This window comes from Brachionichthys hirsutus, chromosome 3 (genome assembly GCF_040956055.1).
Source record: "Brachionichthys hirsutus isolate HB-005 chromosome 3, CSIRO-AGI_Bhir_v1, whole genome shotgun sequence".
In the NCBI taxonomy this organism is placed as follows: domain Eukaryota; kingdom Metazoa; phylum Chordata; class Actinopteri; order Lophiiformes; family Brachionichthyidae; genus Brachionichthys; species Brachionichthys hirsutus.
In genome coordinates, this window is record NC_090899.1 from 5,012,319 (window position 1) to 5,026,089 (window position 13,771).

General features: G+C 41.5%; 3 protein-coding genes across 3 annotated transcripts; 2 read left to right on the forward strand and 1 right to left on the reverse strand.

Moving 5' to 3' along the window:
• The first annotated feature begins 600 nt into the window (after positions 1–600).
• On the forward strand, positions 601–8,076 carry si:dkey-17m8.1 (C-Jun-amino-terminal kinase-interacting protein 4). Its single transcript, XM_068760307.1, has 27 exons — positions 601–699; positions 833–1,027; positions 1,101–1,221; positions 1,357–1,427; positions 1,562–1,626; positions 1,720–1,792; positions 1,890–2,056; positions 2,172–2,389; positions 2,651–2,708; positions 2,943–3,095; positions 3,204–3,246; positions 3,359–3,486; positions 3,605–3,658; positions 3,832–3,972; positions 4,073–4,205; positions 4,393–4,479; positions 4,563–4,610; positions 4,726–4,867; positions 5,458–5,500; positions 5,629–5,709; positions 5,882–5,949; positions 6,077–6,225; positions 6,313–6,484; positions 6,674–6,787; positions 6,858–6,956; positions 7,051–7,140; positions 7,241–8,076. The coding sequence occupies exons 1-27, from the start codon at positions 601–603 to the stop codon at positions 7,357–7,359; spliced, it is 2,931 nt and encodes a 976-aa protein (XP_068616408.1). The 3' UTR covers positions 7,360–8,076.
• A 444-nt stretch (positions 8,077–8,520) lies between these two features.
• LOC137917846 (transmembrane protein 238-like) lies at positions 8,521–9,240 on the reverse strand. The gene is made up of 2 exons (XM_068760582.1): positions 9,148–9,240; positions 8,521–8,897 (listed from the first exon to the last, which is right to left on the reverse strand). Exon 2 carries the CDS (start codon positions 8,888–8,890, stop codon positions 8,561–8,563), a length of 330 nt encoding a protein of 109 aa, XP_068616683.1. The 5' UTR covers positions 8,891–8,897; positions 9,148–9,240; the 3' UTR covers positions 8,521–8,560.
• An 823-nt stretch (positions 9,241–10,063) lies between these two features.
• On the forward strand, positions 10,064–13,530 carry ccdc106a (coiled-coil domain containing 106a). The gene is made up of 7 exons (XM_068759881.1): positions 10,064–10,170; positions 10,265–10,363; positions 10,468–10,689; positions 10,816–10,872; positions 11,015–11,290; positions 11,376–11,543; positions 11,638–13,530. The coding sequence occupies exons 1-7, from the start codon at positions 10,101–10,103 to the stop codon at positions 11,952–11,954; spliced, it is 1,209 nt and encodes a 402-aa protein (XP_068615982.1). The 5' UTR covers positions 10,064–10,100; the 3' UTR covers positions 11,955–13,530.
• The last annotated feature ends 241 nt before the right edge of the window (positions 13,531–13,771 follow it).

Consider the following 13,771-nt stretch of genomic DNA (forward strand, 5'->3'; position numbering starts at 1 on the left):
CATGGTTATGTGATTTAATTTGAAAAATAGTTCAAATCTCAAAGATCATAAATAGTTTTTGAAGCTTTTTTCTTTTCTCTTGTACTATCCTTGTCGTACTATTCTTAATTTAATATTGTACAAAAACCATCTACACTTGTTTTGCAATTAAATATAACAACTCGAAAAGCACTCCATAATCCAGGATCTCTTCTGGATCATCACTGAAATGGAATAATCTGTTCCTGGTAACATTCCCAACATCTCCTGAAAATGTCATAAAAATCCATCCAGATCTTTTTGCCTTCTTTTGCGAACGGACAAACCAACGTCGGCGACTACATAACCTTCCGCCTCGGCGGCCGTAACAATGCGGAAAAGACATTTATGTTTTTATTATATTCTCTTCTTTCACAGGATGGAATCTAAATCACCACCTGGCATACAATAAACTTTAGTGATGGTCTCGTCAAGAACAATTGGAACGCTGAGTTGCAGAGGATGGGGTGGAAGAACAATCTGAAATGGTTTCCAGAGACATAAAAAAAAATCATTCATCTTTGGTTTTGAGGGTGAGAAACCACTTTGGTCGTTAATACAGGAAATAAAAGTAGCCGGGAGATGGAGTGCAGCGAGAGAGTGCTGTGTGGGACGGGCGAGCTGGAGCTGGATCCCAGCATTGTGAGTGAAGAGGCAGGAAAGCTCTATTCAGAGCTGCAGGTGAAATAAACTTTATTTCTCTTCTGCTGCTGTTTAAAAATACATTTTCTTTTCTTTTTAATGGAATAATTAAGCTGCTGCGGCTGCCCGTGATGTACCCGACTTCCCACTCCTTTGCTTTGCCCCATTGCAGACCGTTATTGAGACTCACGGTGAAGCTGTGGTGGAGACCATGTTACCCATATTTGTGTGGGTGCTGGAGGGACTGGCCAGTTCCAAAGCCCAGCTGAGGGACCGGGAGGAGGATGTGGAGAGGGAGAAAGCTGATCGAGAGGAGCTACTTGGGAGATACCAAGCAGAAAGAACATTGAGGAAAGAAAGTCAAGAGGTGGGCGTTAATGGCTGGTTCCTAATGAAGTGTTAAAAGTTGTTCTACTGTAAAAGCGCTTTGTTTTCTGTAGCGGTATCTGGAGCTGGATGACCAATTTGAACAAGAGAGGAGGGCCATCAGGGGGAGGGAAAAGGAACGAGCACGGCGAGAGAGAGAGCTTGAAATGAAAGCCAGAGAACAAGCTGATCGGTGTGAGTCGTTGAATATTAACTGTTAATATTAACGCCAATTAGCTCTCCTGTTTTGAACTAGTAATCTGCATCCATCTTCCTTTTGTCAATTTAACCACTGAAGATATTCTAAATCTCTGTTTTGTTTTCTGCCAGTGGTGGCATTGGAGGAGCAGAAGGGAAATCTAAATAGAGAGCTGAGCACATTGAGGCATAATCACAGCAAGGTCAGAACGCTTTTATGCGGTTGCATCAACAAGTATGAGTTGTTAAATAGCCTTTTGCAGAGTGCAATGTTGTTCCTTTTTTTTTTTAAAGTAGCATTCTACACCTTTCCCATCACTGTTGTTCTCTCCTTCAGTTGGCTCATACCTATCGGGAACTTTTGGAAAGGAAAAAGGACTCTGAAAAAGATTCTCCTTTCAGGTTGTTCTCATTCAGGGCTCTTCTTTCTAGAGCTAATTCCTGATATTGTTCTGTCAGATGACTAAGCTTGTAACACCACTATGTTGCATCTAGGAGTCCTGTGCAGCTCAAGAATGCAGAATTTCCATCCAACCCAGTTATGTCACAATCCAGTGTTGGTGAAAAGGTAACTCTGCTCTCACATTCATATTTAAAAAGATAGCTGCAACACGAACTTGGCAGAAAGGTACCTGTTATTTCCCTTTTTTTTTTTTGCTTTGCAGATGATTCAAAGACAACATGCAGATTCCAGCCCTTCATGTTTTGAAGATGTAATGGCCAACGAGGAACAGGGGATTGACATTGCAAAGCCCCCTGTAGATCAGTTTATCAGTGACATCATAGGCTCCACTCCTGAACTCAGGGCCTTTCATGGCGGTGTGGATGCAAGGTAATATATTTCATTGACAAGTTAAGCAGACTTAGCCTCATTGACCTATTCATCTCAAAGTACCTTAAATATTCACTCAAATTTACTCTCCTTTCTCATTTTTTTTTATCATCAGTACGCCAGTTAGCACCAAAGAGCTGGAGAACGGCTTGGGGATTCAGATGGGGAAGGATGAGCAGAGAGATATCAAAATGGAAGGAGAGAGGCAAAACAAGGAGGTGGACGAGGATAGTATGGAGTGGGAGCTGCGCAACACCGACTCTGTGTTCTCTGAGCTGTCGGATCTGAGTCGGGATTATGTGGCGAGCGTAGACCAAGGGGCGAGCATCGGAGGTAAACTCATCCACAAATCCGCTTGATGCACGTCCCCCTTGTGTTCACCACAGGTTTAATTAAAGCAAAGGCACCAGGAATTCTCCAGCTATCGTTTTGAGAAAGGTGCTGATGTTGCATAGACTTTTAGTTCCTTTTTTTTTTTACCATTTTGTACTTTCCATACAGTAATCTCATCTCGGATGGGAATGAAGACTTAATGGTAACATTACAGGAACGCAGCTCTAACTACTGTGAGTGGTCTCCGATCTTTTCCTGTAGGCAGCACAGACCAGTTTGAGGAAATTGCTTCCCAGTATGAGGAACTGAAAGTCACCCAGTGAGTTCTATATTTAATTTGCTTCAGCTTTTTTTTTTGTCTTGTATTTTATTGTATTTTTTGGGAGTGCTAGGGGTTTTCCACATGTGTCGGTATGGTTAAATTTTTTGTTTCCATACAAACGAATCAATAAATATTCTTGTCTCTATTTAACTGAAATTTGAGACTCAAACAAAATTCTTGTCTATACTGTTGTCATCTGAAAGTGTTCATCTTTGGCTGTTTCTTCTAAAGTGAGTTAATAGAAGCGGCTCGTAAGGCTTTGATATTTCGGGCCGTAGAGCTGACCGGTGACCGCACGGATCTTCAACTGGAAGTGTCCTCCCTTCAGGAAACGCTCTCACGAATGGAAGGACGGATAAAAGAGAGGGAAGAGGAAATTAAGAGGTAAGTTTGACTTCAAGGAAAGATAACTGCATTTAAAAAATGTATTTTAAATACTTTATATTCTAGTGTTACAATAACTTTGTGCTTTATATCCACTGGTTTTCATAGACTTCGGAATGAGCTGGAAGCATGCCAGTCTGAGAATCCTGACGTAAGAAAAAGGTTATATTCATCTGTAGAGCAAAGATGAAGTGCTAATAGTTAATTATGATTCATCAAGCTGATGTACGTCTTTATTAAATCGCATAAATCTCTGTATCCAGGTCTCTCTACCACCATCCATGCGCCACTTCTCCCGTTCTGAAATGGCTCGTGTTGTTATGGAGAAGAACCAATATAAGCAGCGTCTATTTGAGCTGCAGGAGGCCGTAAGACGCAGTCAGACGCTCAGGTAACACTGCAAATGAATCAGTAGAAGATCTTAAGTTAGGTTTCCGTACCAGTAGTTTACAATAGGGCATTTATTTTTAGTTTCTATTTTCAGCCTACATTTCTTTTCTATTTTATAGAGCAACAAAGGAGGAGAGGTTAACTGAAGAAAAAAGGTCAAGTGTTTGGAAAAAGTGAGTGTTTTTATCTGGGGGAGAAAAAAATAGTACGCTTCATATTTTCTTCTAATCGACACAATCTCGACTATAACTGCTTGTTAAACCACTTGCGTTGTGAGGACGTCACACGGAGTGATTTAGCATCATTTTCTGATTTAGTTTTTTATGGTATATTATTTTACTCAAAGGTTCAACCGCTTCTTTGGCCTGTCAAATGAACCCCTAATCCCACTGTCTGCATCCGCGTTCGCCGTGCCAACTTCTCTATCAATAACTCGCTCTTCTCTGGGGTCTCCACAACTACCGGCCGTCAGTCAAACTCATGCCGGGTAAGCTAGTTTGATGCATACACTCTTGTATTTTCAGCAAAATGTAACAATCAGAAAAAGTTCAGTTGAGCTGTTTTAACCCCGAACGTGTTATTTTTAGCTCTGCTCCTTCTGCTACTCTTTCCCATCGGGTCAGGAAGAGAGAACTGTACAGGGAAATCCGCACCCACATTTGGGAATCACTAGGAAAACGTCAGATACACGGCTGGAGCACACCATTGGCAAACATGCAGGTCATTGAAATGCACACATTTGTAAATTAAACTCTCAGGATGCGTTGGAAAAATACTTCTCTTTTTTTCTTATGTCTAAATTGTGCATTTTTGATACTGTAAATAATTTGTCTGTATTAAATCAATTAAAGTCACATGCACAATTCCGCAATCCTAATATCCTTATGATTACCTGCCATTGTTGTAGGAATGCCAGGAACCGATCCCAGAGCCTAAAGATGTTCCTGTTCTCATGCAGCTGAGGCTGTTGGATCAAAAAGACTCCATAGCTAAGGTAGATTTTACTGTTGGACACAAACACACGAGCCTGTCTTTAGATCCAACCTCTGGTGGTTCCTAACCTATTTCTCTTTCCAGCTGAACTGTGCTGTCGCAGTCCCACCTGAGATCTCAGGAGAGGGCACAGTAAGTCTGTCACTTAGCATGCAAAATGCCATCGTGACCATGACTAACGGATCCTTCTGATGTATGGTTTCATGTCAGTCATCTTTGATTTTCCACGTCCGCCCTTCTCCGCCAGTGTTCCGTGTGGGTTATTTCTGGGCCTGCTTTCAGCAGCGACGTCACAGTGATCGATCCGGCACGGTCTAACACGGTACTGGATCAGTTCAGCCTCCCTCCCACAGCTCCTGCTATCTGCATCTGTGCTGTGCCTCCTGTAGGTCAGTGCCATATGACAGCCCGCAGTTGAGTGTGCATTGAGACCAAACCGGGTGAAGTCTAGTCTTTCCCTTAATGCGGTGTGTAGTGCATTTAGACTGCAGCAGTGCAGTCCACAGGGGTCTCAAATAAATCAGGCTAAACATGGACATGGATTCAAATTTTGGAGAAATATAACTCAAGATCTAGCAGTGGTGGCCAAAAAACAACAACTGCAGCTCAGAAAAATTCACAACTTGCTCTGCGTTTCTAACTTGGAGCAGACTTTTGCCTATAGAGAATCTGAATACTTCATTAATTCTAGAGGGAAATTCTACTAGCAAATCCTCTGTAGATGAGTTGTTGCTTTCAGGGCAGGAGTCTGAAACCATGTGTTATCCAGATGGAGTGTACACAAACCCAAGAATGATGTTTCTAGGTTGTCTACTTCCACACCACGAAGCCTCGTTTGGTCCGAGTGCCGACTAAGGAGCTCTCATTATTATAGTAATCAACTCTTACCATATCGAAGGTTTCCTAGAACAGTTCGTAATGTAACTCTGCAAACTCAGCCTTTCCTTTCAACACAAGCTTTCTTATCTTGTTATTTCAGGTGCAGCTGCAGGAACCGTGTGGATTGGAACTCAGGAAGGAAGGTTGGTGTTTGCTGAATAAGAAGCGAATTTCACTGAATAACACAAGTGAAAGCATTCGTGTGCACAGCGCTCCGAGCCGCTCATTCTGTCTTTCCTGTCCCCTGTCCCCCCCTCTGTCTGTATCTCAGTATATTGGTACACTCAGCCTCCGCTGGGAGGAGGTGGTGCTTGCAATCTGTGTCCCTCTCAGAAGGTGTTCATTCACTCACGTGAGTTCAGCCTGCTCTGTGTGTTTGTGTTCATCTGCCGCCATGAAGAAAAATAGGATGGCTAAAGGCTTACGTTTGTCCTTCAAATGTCGTTTCTGGAGCCAGAAATGTTTAATGCTTTTTCTTTTTTTTATATACAAATAATCTTTCCTGTTATTTCTCAATCTGGTAGATATTCCCAGGGTCACGTCGTAGCTGGTTTAGCTGATGGGACTTTAGCATTCTTCTCACACAGTTCAGGTAATTCTTTCCTCTTCCAGTAATATATTACTGCGACAAGTAGCCTAGCTTACCGTTTTAGAAGCTTCACATGCCTTACCTTTTTTAGTGATACCAATAGTAAGATAATAAGAGTTGTGCATGGCAGGTGGCTGGAATCTACTTTCACACTATTTGATGCCTGTTGGATCAACTCCTCTGCAGCCCATTCGCTGCTGCCTTGCAAAAGGTAGCCGTCTGTGGGTGGGGTACTGGAACCGAGTCCATGTGGTTGACACGGACAGAAAGAAGGTTGAGGTAAGAAACTGAGAATGTGCCCCACACTGTGTGTGTGTGTGTGTGTCTGATGACCTCACTGTCTTCATTCCCTGTCTGACCTCATAGCAAACCTTCTCGGTCTCCGAGCGCGGCGAGCAGCAGGTTCGCTTCCTGTGTGCAGGTGGAAGTGGGGTTTGGGCAGCCTGCCGACTTGATCCGATCCTTAGGCTCTTTGATTGGTCCACAGGAAGGCCGCTACAGGAAGTGGATTTGACTGCTTTGGTCACCAAAACATTAGGTGCTAAAAACATTTCATCTTTCATCACAAATCTCTTTGAAATGTCCAGGTTAATATTAAAACGTTTATTTAATTACACCAAATGTTTGATCCGCTGAGATGGAAATTGTTCTCTGCTTTGCGTCGGGGGAACTCTCTAGTAAAACCCTTTTACTTCAGGCCGGCTAACACTTCTGTCTGCTTCTGAAGGACGAGCCTTCCTGACGCTCTCGCCTCTCCAGATCTCATCTCTCGCGCTCATCTCTGGACGTCTTTGGGTGGGCACTGGAGGTGGCGCCCTTTTCTCCATCCCGGTATCCATAAGTGAGTTTTATTTAAAATGAGATCGTGATCTGTCTGGTGTAACCCATGTTAATGAAAGTGTGCGCTACAGCGTCAGAGGCTGTTTCCATCCCATATTGCTCCATTGGATCGGCACAGCTGTGTTACCACGGACATCGACAGGCTGTCAGATTCATTATTGCCGCTCCTGGTGAGATTCTAACTCTGACCAGCTCAGGATTTCCAATAAGTTGATTGTTCGGGCAGAGCCTTCAGTGACCTCAGCTTTGGGTGACTCCCCACAGGCTGTTTGATCGCCTCTCCTGGTAGCAGCAGCGTCACCACCTCTCATCTGATCCTCAGTGGAGGAGAGGGTTACATCAATTTTCGAATTGGTGAGTTCAAGGAAAGCAACATTGTGCTATCAAAAAAAAAATCTAAAGTATTATGGTTAGTGGTTTATTAAATGCTTAACTGAGCCACCGACTCCCTCAGGAGACGATATGAATGACGGATCAGATGAGTCGTCCCAGGCGACTCCTCAGCGGTCTGAACGCAGCCACCTGATCATCTGGCAGAATCCCCTTCCGTCTCTACCCAGCGCTGCACTTTGACGTCGCTCATCGCCTATCAAAATGTTTTAATTGGGGCTGAAATGGAAGGGACATGAACTGAACGCAAACAGAGACCATATGAGGAATTAAAGCCACGTTTTCAAAATAGTGGTTTGCAAACCATACGTAAACCATAATACCTGTACCTAAAACCCTTTATGAGATATAAGACTCTCACCCTTCATTGGTGAACCATATACTTATTACGCACATCAATATTTTGTGATTTTCCTTTTATAATGAGAAGACAATCTTTTATTTAGAGAGGCAAGATGATGAATTGCTCTGATTGAGTGGTCTGCACTGTTGCTGCTCATTGGTGTATCGGGTACCTCAGCAGAGGGGTGACGACACAAGAGTAAACAATAGAGTGGCTCTATTGTTACCATCCACAGCTGTCAATAGTGGAAACGAAGAAATCATATTTCTAGTGTGGAATGAACTGGTGGGAGCAACAGCTCAATGTGGCAACAATAAAAGTATGATATTGTGATCTTTATCTTTTGGCTGGATTATACTAACGTATGATGATTTGCTTTCTTTGCCTTTTATATGATTTCATATAATTACTGTGGAACTTGTCTGTAATTCAGCAATTTTCACGTTTTCTCTATCACATGTAATACATGTAAATCACATCTTAAATGTATTTTTTAATATACATAATATATGATATTCCTTTTAAACTATTTCAGTGTTATCCTTATAAATTATTTATTTTCTCAGAGAAAGTAGCTTATGGTTTCTGAATGTCTGAATGATACTTTTCTAGATTAAGGGGAGAGCATATCTTTGCAGAGTCATAAAGCAGTCTAATTAAACACTTGTGCACACAAATCATCATAGTATTTATTTTTTGACAGCATGATCAAGATATGAGTTATTGATTGCTCGGTGGTTTATGCATTCACTTCCATCCACAGCGGTGCTTCTTTGCCACCTTTGTCAGTGAATAAATGAAAACACTAAAGAAAATTGATTAGCAGCCGTTTCTATTACATAAAGATCCAGGGTATTGTCCATAAGCATCTAGTCAAGTGCAGAGAAAACAAAAAATGACCATTAAAGTTGTTCCTTCTTCTGAACTAGTGTTTAGGAGGAAATCAAAAATCACCGATGCAACTTGTTTGCCTTGCAGTCCTGTGAAAGGCAGACGCTCCTGTGCTTTGATTACTCTGGTCATTGTCAGGGTTTGCATCTCCTATGTCGGGCTGCTGTGAGTCCTGTTGATTCGGATCCTGCGGCTCAAGGAGCGGGCGATTCGGTCCACAGCGCCACCTACAGTCCCTCCCAACTCCTTTGCGGAGGTCAGACCCTCGATATTGCCGCTGTACCACAGAACCCAGCCCGCCAGGGAGAACAGCACCAGCAGGGCTCCCGTGTATACAAAGAGATCCCCAAAGTCCCGGCCGTTGACCTCCAGCGTGGCGAAGACCCCGAGCAGCAGGAGAGCCACCCCCAGCAGGTCCATCAGCACGGCAAACGCCAGGACCAGCTTGCAGTGCGACAGGCCGTCGTACTTCTGTGCCATTGTTGCGCTGGAAAAAGAGGAGGATGTCATGTACTGTGTCACCGATCAGAATTAGAAACGCAATGACTTTTGCTTTTTGCGGAAGATACGTCGGCGAGGAAACATTTTTCTAACTTCCCACTCACAATTTACAGTTTGTGAGGCAACTCCTGACAAAACAAGAGCCCCACCTGTCACCGACGCGAGGGAAACTTCATTATGCAGACACAATTTAAAAAAAAAAAAAGTTTTTAAGAAATACAATCCAATTCACTTACCGTTGTAGTACCACGATGCCGAGTGTTTAAAGTTCAAACGCATTAAGTATTGTAATTGTACGTTTTGAGTCTTTCCCGATCCACTTCAAACAGCGACCAGCTACAGTTGAAACCTGACACCTCTTCACCTGCTATACCTGTCCGGCAGTTTTGTGTAGCGCGATAATAAAATGTCAGCTGAGTGTGTTTTTCATACTGGCTTGTATGCCTTTTTTTTTTTTGACGAATGTATTTTTTCCGCTTTAAAAATGTAATAAGTTAAAGCAACACACGTTTATTTTTCTATTTAAAATACTTACGGTAGCTTAATGTTATTGACACAGGAAATGACGCAACGGAATGGAGTATTGAAAAAAATAAAAAAGACGGTAATTGTTATTGTTAGCTTGTTAGCTAGCAGACGGACTCGTGAATGGAGATATGACAGAGTAATAACGTGCTATTACATGTACACGATTAAGTTATTACAAACGTAAAGTGGTACGTACCAATCTCAGCATAAAAAAGGCAGGATATAGGATCTAGTACTTTCTGAATAGTGGAAATAAACAGTCAGAGTATAGAAAGGATGGAATTGTAATTTTATTGTCGTTGCTAAATTTTTGCTAACATTATGCCAGGCTAACTACTGTGGTGGAGCTAACTGATGCGAGCTCTCTTATTTGTGGTTTACCAGGCCGTTAAAAACTTAAATTCGAGTAAAACAAAAACCCCAAAATAAAATCGAATTTTACTGTTCAGCATGACGAGAGAGGTACATAATAAAATGAGCGCTTGGTTGGCTGGGTGTCAGAAATAATTCAGATCATATCATGAACGCTTTGAACTGCATTCAATGTATATTAATGTGAGCGTGAGCACAGTATTCGTGTGAACTACCCCCATTTGTTCAGTATGGCCCGGTAATATATTATCAACTAACCAAAGATTATTCATGTTTCCTTGTGTGTGAGATGGAGGATGGAAATAGAATTGATGCTGCCTCTACATCCAAGAGCCACGCAAGCTCCCTTCACCTGCAGAGTAAGGTTTTTAAGACTACAAAGAATGACACTGCCACTGATTTAAGGTCAGACAGTATTATTTATTTATACTATGCATGATTTCTCCTCTTCAGCTCCAAAAAATGAGGATGCCTATGAAATTGCCATCCCCTATGAAGAGAACAACTTTGAGCAGCAAGGATTTTTCAACCAGAATGATCAGAATTTTGATGGTGATTACAAGAACGAATATTTATTATGAATATAGTTTTTCTGTTAAGTTTTCACAGCTATGCAATATTATGATCTCCCAACATATCCTGTCTGTTCTCCTCAGAGTCACCCCAGTCTGCGGGCCCATCCCCAATCAACAGCTCATATATGGTGATCACCAACCTGCGGACCCAACTGCAGATTTCTGTGGAAAAAAACTCTTGGCTTCAAAAAAGAATTGAAGACTTAGAAGAGGAGCGAGACTTCCTCCGTTGCCAGCTAGACCGCTTCATCTTTTCCACAAAGAGCCATGTGCAGGAACAGAGTCAGAGCCAATACACGAATGGTGAGGATGGCAGATTTGTGACAGGAATTTGAATATAAGTTAATCAGAAACAGGTTTTGCAAGAGACGTCTCGCAGCATTAAAAAAAAAAAAAAAATCTTACCGGTTGCCATTTTTCACTCTGTAGGTTATGAATCTAGACGATTCAACTGGAGGCCTAGAAGAGAGGATGATCATCCCATTGGTAAGAAGAAAGATTTGTTCACTTAACTGCTAAATGAAAAACAAAAATAGTTAATCATAGCCTTACTGTACTACATATATGTGTGTTTATTTACACCTGAAGTTGTACATTTTCAAATATTGCATCTTCCATATCTTCACAGAGCAAGAAAAAACAGACCCGCAGCATTTTCCCTCACGCTCCTTGATGCAAAGAAGGCCTTGCCCACTAACTAAGATGTCTTCCAAAAACCACTCCTCGAGTCAGCTAACCAGTCAGCTTGCCTCTATAAAAGCTCTGTTCAGCACAGCACAGTCCCAGACCCTCTTGCAAGGCCACAGTCATAGTACTTCCAGTACAACACCCACTTGCAGTATCGCCAACAATGCTTCAAGGCCATCCGTGAGTGAAATAATTGGACATAGCAATGCTGGACCAGGTAATGCAAATAACACAAAGCTTTCCTTCACTTTAGTGTGAAGCGAAAAGTAATGGGAAGTAAATGTTTTCTGTTTTTCATTCAGACCCACTTTCTCTCCTGGGGGAATCTGATGAGTACTTGGAACAGGATAGCTACCTGGAGGAGGAGGCAATTATATCAGGGGAAGATGTTATGTCAGACACCATTAACAACAACAGACACCAGTTAAAGAGAAGGAGGGTCTTCCAAGCCCCTAGAGAGAGGCAGAGAGGTATGGGAATGATAACATTGCAATTAATCATTTAGTGTACATTTTTTTAACCACAGACATAAAGATAATTTCCTTGTTCATTTTTGGTTTTCAGTGAAAGATGCTGCAGGAGTGCTTTTTCGCTACAAAAAGATCCTTCTTACATATCAACGTGTAAAAAATATGTCTAAAGCTTTCCAAATCCACGGAGTGGACCGCAACACTGTGGCATCCACCACACCCATCGCGGAGCTCTTATTAGTAGCACCAGAGAAGGTGATCGAGGTGGGGGAGTTTGACCCATCCAAGGAAAAGCTGCTGGACTATGCCCGACGCTGCTACACTGCTTTTGACGAGGAGACACTCAGCAGGGTGCAGGCCCTGAAGAAGAATAATCTGCTTCTGCCCATTTCCTACAGGTTCAGACGTTGAGAAGAGGAAGAAAGAGAAGCGGGGAAGTGTGTCGTGACAACAGTGGATTTTGTGGATGAGTGTGGCGAGAAGAGGAAATTGGTTTTAGTTGTAGCAGGCCGTCTTTACTCAGAGCAAATAGAAGTCCAGATCAAATATTTTTGTTATCTCTGTGTCCTTGATATGGCCATGTTAGCTGTGGCAGAGCTCCTCAGACAATTCAACATTTCACTTTAAGCATATGCATATTGTATTAGGAGGCCAGTTTCTGAAACAGAACTTCACTATTGTTCCAGTAATATTAAGGATTTTGGATGCCTGTGGCAGTATGGAAGGAAAATATTTGATCCCAATCACTCAAAGACAAAACTGAGGTGCTAAATAAAAATGGGTACACATTTGAATTAGAGAGTGGCTTGAGCTCCTGTAATCTGTCACTGTAACCAACAGAGCTCATTCATATTTCAGCCCACAAGATGACAGAGACACACCACAGAGCTGTTCTTTGTAGAAATGATGTAAGTGTTGTATTAAAATTCCGCTGTAACCCATATATTTTGTACATGAACGTCAGAATTTTGAGAAATAATTGTTGCGTTTTATTTATATTACCTGGTGTTTTTTTGTTGTATCGATTTTGACACTGTTATGTTCAAACATTTCCACTTATGTTAATGCCTATTTTGTGATTCCTTCATGTGAGAAATACAGTCTTTTTCCCTCACTCGTCTACTTGAAAACCCCACTGAGTTAATAATCTGAGTTGCTTTGCATTCTCTTTTTCCCCTCGCCATAGCCAGCTGTGATAGGCTCCAGCAGACCCGTGACCCACAAGGCGGATAAAAGACGTCTTCAACAAAACTTACCGTAAACAAGTCCAGTTGATTCTCTCTTTTTTTTGCCTTTCGTGACCGCCATAAAATGTTGGTGATATTGTACGTGTTTGACTTTTATTAATCAAACAATTACATTAATCTGTTCCACTGTGGGTTGCACCTGTGTTTTAACTATCCATGCTAAAACACAGCAAACGGCTTTTGCTTCTGGTGATGAAGCTCTTGCATTGCTTTGGTGACAACAAGCATTCACTACATTAGCTATTTATTGTATTGCTGTCAAACATATAGCCATGCATGAGAAATTGTGCACATAGATCATACCAACAGTTTTACAGTGTGAACTACAGCAGAAATTTAAGCGACCGTTTAGTGCACATGGAATTGCTTCTCCCTACACATGCATGTGAAAAGAGCTCCTTCCTGGTCTTTACTTCATAGATGTCAGATTTCAGAGTTGATAAAGCAGCAGACTTATTGATTTTTATTGTTTTTCAATTTGTAGTATTTATACTGGTGATGTGAAAATATAAAATCATAGTAAAATAGATTACCAATATGTTATGGTTGAATGCAGTCTTAGATGATTTTTTTCTCAACCCATAGATGGGCCTCCAAACTGAAATTAGCAAACATTTGATCAGTTTGTCTAAAAATAAACAATCTGAGACACATTTTGACTGTCCAAAATAAATTTCACATTATTAAGGGGTGCTGAATTTTAAGAAGCAAATCTGTTTTTTGTGATTATTTAATGGAATATGCATCTCACTGAAACAAGTTATTTTATTCATTAAATGTATTTTGTGTCTTACAATTCAGAAAGGTATTTGATTTATGGTGAGTTGGTGTGGTGATTCTGATTTATGTACCATATTATGCTTCTGTCTTGATTGACAGATATTAAAATTCGGAGCCAGTGGCACAACGCTGATCCCAGTTTAGATAAACACTTGGTAGGTCATATTGTTTGAGAAATTAGTGATTATATAGTTATTTTGA